This window comes from Salvelinus namaycush, chromosome 4 (genome assembly GCF_016432855.1).
Source record: "Salvelinus namaycush isolate Seneca chromosome 4, SaNama_1.0, whole genome shotgun sequence".
Classification (NCBI taxonomy): Eukaryota; Metazoa; Chordata; class Actinopteri; order Salmoniformes; family Salmonidae; genus Salvelinus; species Salvelinus namaycush.
The window spans coordinates 19,558,120-19,562,690 of record NC_052310.1 but is presented as its reverse complement, the minus strand read 5'-3'; the positions used below and the strand labels follow the sequence as shown (position 1 = coordinate 19,562,690).

The window sequence follows — 4,571 nt, the reverse complement described above, 5'->3', positions numbered from 1 at the left end:
ATACTGCATATAACATATTCAACATGACATTCAAAGTGAGACAATATACACAGCAGTCAGTCCCATCATAGAGTTATGGAACTAAAGTTCACCATCTACTTACTGAACTCTTCGAACCAAAACATTTGCCACGGGGCAATAAAAGTAACAGTGTTTCTACCACAAGTGAAAAGAAATCACTTTAGGAATTAACATGGTTATACAATCCAGTAAACCTTGAAATAAATATACTTGGTTCATTGTATACTTCCATCAACAAACTCAATTTTTAACTTCAGTTATCCCTGGAGAACTGTGGACTGACAACACCAGTGAGACCCCTGCCGAAAGGGTTATCCGAGTCCAGGTCAAGCTGTTGCTGATTCTGTTGTCGATTTTCAGCTGTATTCGTCATACTTCTAGATACCAAAATGTTCCTCAGGGGTAGGAACCGCGAGAACGGGAGCCCATGTTGCGGTGTGGAGCCTTTTGAGGCGAGGGACACATACAGTTTGTGATGTGAAGAGAAGAAACGAGAGTATCCATCAGCTAGCAGCAGCTCTCTGAAGGAGCAGTCAGCCTCTGTGTAGTGGCTCTGAGGAAATGGATAACATCGAAAGAAATGTGTTAGATGCAGTGAAGCAAGGCCTTTAGCTGTGCCATATTTCAAGCTATAGTAGATTATATTTGTCCACTGCTCACCTGTCCCCTCAACTGGCCAATGCTGTCCACACAGAGGAAAAGGGATGAGGACACACCCTTGATAACTGTCTCACCTTCTCGAACTGACCTCATCTCCAACACACCTGAGAACACACAGTAAACACATTCAATACAAGTGTCATCAATTATTCAGGTGTTTGGGAGATGACTTATAAAAGTATAAACTTCATAATATTAAATTCTGTAAGGTCTATCTGTCTGTCAAACACTCACTGCAGTGGAGGCTCCTCAGTGAATTTCAGAAAAATAAATAGTGAAACATAAAAAAGTGATCCCTTTTAGATTAAACTATACTAAATATATTGTCAATGAATAATTCATTAAAACACACTGTTTTGCAATGAAGGTCTGCAGTAGCCTCATCAGCACTCTCTGGGGTAGCACCATAGTGGGCTCCCGAGTGACGCAGCGGTCTAAGGCACTGCATCTCAGTGCTAGAGGCGTCACTACAGACACTGGTTCAATTCCAGGCTGTATCACAACCGGCAATGATTGGGAGTCCCATAGGGCGGCGCACAATTGCCCCAGCGTCATCCAGGTTAGAGTTTGGCCGAGGTAGGCCGTCATTGTAAATAAGAATTTGTTCTTAACTGACTTGCCTAGTTAAATAAGGGTTATATAAAATAAATAGTATAGCCGGAGCACAGCTAGTTTCCGTCCCCTTCAATACAAAACCTAGAAGGCTCATCGTTCTTACCCCATTCCGTAGACTTACACAGTAAATATGACGACTTCCGTAGGACGTTCTCCAACCTATCAGAGCTCTTGCAGCATGAACTGACATGTTGTCCACCCAATCAAAGGATCAGAGAATGAATCTAGTACCGAAAGCATAAGCTACAGCTACATAGCACTGCAATGTATAAAATGTGATGAGCAGTTGGCTCAAAGAGAGAGAAAGACAATAGTTGAACAGTTTTGAACAAATTAATTTCTTCAAAAATAAAGGAAAAGCAAGAGAGAGAAAGATAGAGAGCTAGCTATATTTCGTAGTATTTTTTCACATTCACTTACTTAGCTAGCAAATGCAGCTATCTAATTTAGCCTACTCAAACACCTGGCTCAAACAGAGAGCTATGCTGTGTTAGCTAGCTGGCTAGGCTATCCAACACTGGAACTCTTCCAAGCCAAGGTAAGCTTTTCGTTTTATTTATTTATTGCCATTGGGGCCCGCCAGTGTAACTATTAAACTGCTTGCTGTACACAGTACTGCATGATTGTAGTTTACTAACTCGTTAGTTGTAGTATCTATTTTGACTATGACGTTAGCTAATATGGTGACAATGATGTAGGCTGTGTGTAACGGTTAGCGGTTATGGTATAAATGTTTGGCTTGGAAAGGTTTTTCTGCCTGGTCACAGACAGCTGTTGTGAAGTCCACAAGCGAAGGGAAAAGGTGAAAGGAGGACAGTGCGGAGATGCAAAAAAATATTATACAACGAGCAAAGTGATCATGCTGTTTGTATGTGGCTGCTATGAAAGTGAACTGTGTGTGCGGGTTATCAGAGGTGTATTAATTCCACCGTTTCTTAAACGGAAGCAAATGGAACAAAACAGGGATAAACATACCTGAATTTGTCCAAAAGAAACTCTTGTTTGCAACTGTTTGGAGTAATAATTACACCCTAGATTAGCTAGATGCAGGCAAGAGTGGGCAAGGCGGTATTGAATGTGTCATTGTCTATTAACTTGATTAATACACATTTTCTCTCGACCTGTGCACCTACCTTGTAATAGAAATACGTCCATGCTCATAAAAAAAAGTCCTCCCTAATCTTAAACGGCACCGACCGCCACTGACTTACTGTGAGAGGTCTGAGCAGGGCTCCCTGTCACTTTTCCATCAGGGGTCATCTCCAGAAACAGTTCTTTTCTTTGATTATCTGGGGGGGGGGGGGGGAGACATTACGTGTAAACATGACAACAACAACAACAACAAAAACAGTATTTAAGAGGCAATACCTATTACTACTAGGAAAAAAAGATGGCCTTCACACTGCGAGCATAAACCAAAGGATCGATAAGTACACACCTGAAATAAGTTTTAAAAAAGTGAATGAACATAAGACAGAAGAGAAGAGAGCTTAATACCTGTGTAGAGATGTCTTTCTCTGACTTGATCATTGAAGAGCAGGAGTGGGTTGGAGTCAGGAATATATGATGATATAGAGAGAGATAGGAGGACCAGAAGAGAGCAGGAGAACAGGGAGATGTGTGCACACAAGGACATTTGCGAGATGAAATTGACAAGAGAGAGCTCTTGCAAAAAAATTAATAATCTGGTTCGGCAATGTTTCTGGATATATCAACAGAATAAATAAAATAAATAACAAATAAATAGAGAAACGACTAGAAAGCTGTCTTCACCCAAAATTCTAAAATGTAGCACGGTGTGCATCCTTATAAAGGAGGTAATGGAGAACGTCAGGGGGAGGTCACAGGGATTGACGGTATAAGGATGAGTCAGGTCGATTCGAAGGAGTTTATAATAACATAAAGTTGTAAGGACCTGGAGAATGTGAAAAGCCCATGGTAGGAAATGCACAGTGGCTATATAAGGGCTTCCTCCTTGTCGGCCCCTTCTAAGACGAATAGTATTTATTTTTACTACAGTGACAATTTTTTTCCAGCATGTTATGCTCATGGTAAGCAACTTGGTATTTACTAGAAAACTGTGCGCAGTGTCAAAGAGCAAAAATTGGTACCAAATTAGAGCTTATGGTTTCCAACTTTCCTATCTGTTTAATGCTCTTTTCAAGTGTTCAATTGTGAAACGGCTCAACACTTCTTTTAAAGTGTTTCGGTTGGATTCAATCATTTACAATTTTCACAAGACATCAAATAAACATATCTTTGTTGTTTGTCTTCCATACCGATTGCTCAACGTCATGACGGCTGTGTTAGTTGAAGGCGGGGAAATGACAGGTACTGATGACAATGTTTGTATTATTTTGAGTGTGTATAAGACAGGGGTATGCCGTGGGATTTACAACCGTCGTTGAGTTTGTGTTTACTGAACTCCAGCTGCAGTAAGACACTTTAACGAGATCCAGGACAGTCGGCCTGCAACAGTCACACATGCATTAGCACACTTCTGAACAACGTAAGACAGACCGTTGCGCTGTATTCTCCTGAATGAACGTGCACACGCAGTCATCTTGTTGGACGGGATCCAGTTAGCGTGAATTACACCTTCCACCATTCTCGTAATAACAAGGCTTGAACCTTGACTTGAATTTGATGTTCTCCGATACGAGTGTAATGGAATGTACGTCATTGTAGAATGACGGGTGAATTTGCCCTTTGATATCTTCCGATACAGGCACATTTCACTGTTCTGAACTCGCTCAAAGTGACATTACTTCATTGAAGAAGCATTACACATTACTGTAGGCTAGACTAATTGACGCCGCGCAGTGAAGAAATCTCTGTCAACATGTCTTCATGATGACGAATGAAGGATGGAGCCCCACCAACAAAGTCCTATATTCACTGCAGATTCACCCAGAGAAAGTGTACCTATGTAAGGACGTTTTCCACACCGATGGCCTCGACAAGTTTATTGGGGTTAGAGAACTGGCCGTTTTGTTTAGATTCTCTGCCAAAACACTTGGTTAAACTATGAAACATTTGGTTAAAAGCTGTATAAAATGTTTATTTCAAATGTGTTCTATGAAACAATTTACAGATCATTTTGTTTTCCTCACAGTTCGGCATGTACAGAGCATGAGGTGGAATAAGGGGGAATTTCCCAGCCTCTAGTTTCCAGAGAAAGCCCATGTAACACACGGACACGAAGTAGTGTTATTGTCTTCATCCTCAGAAACAGGAAGAAGCTGCTGTTTTGATGCAATGAACGTGGCCACCTG

General features: G+C 41.2%; 1 protein-coding gene across 1 annotated transcript; it reads right to left on the bottom strand.

Annotated features, from left to right (window-relative positions):
* Positions 1-274: 274 nt before the first annotated feature.
* Positions 275-2,932, bottom strand: fgf21 (fibroblast growth factor 21). The gene is made up of 4 exons (XM_038990699.1): positions 2,794-2,932; positions 2,508-2,585; positions 682-785; positions 275-574 (listed from the first exon to the last, which is right to left on the bottom strand). Exons 1-4 carry the CDS (start codon positions 2,930-2,932, stop codon positions 275-277), a joined length of 621 nt encoding a protein of 206 aa, XP_038846627.1.
* Between the last annotated feature and the right edge of the window lie 1,639 nt (positions 2,933-4,571).

What these genes read in the sequence shown, in the direction of transcription:
- fgf21 (XM_038990699.1), bottom strand. Translation starts at nt 2,932, where the DNA reads ATGTCCTTGTGTGCACACATCTCCCTGTTCTCCTGCTCTCTTCTGGTC. An exon ending in AGAAAGACATCTCTACACAG is followed by an intron (nt 2,586 to 2,793) that starts GTATTAAGCTCT and finishes CCCCCCCCCCAG; the next exon opens with ATAATCAAAGAAAAGAACTG. An exon ending in TTGGCCAGTTGAGGGGACAG is followed by an intron (nt 575 to 681) that starts GTGAGCAGTGGA and finishes CCATTTCCTCAG; the next exon opens with AGCCACTACACAGAGGCTGA.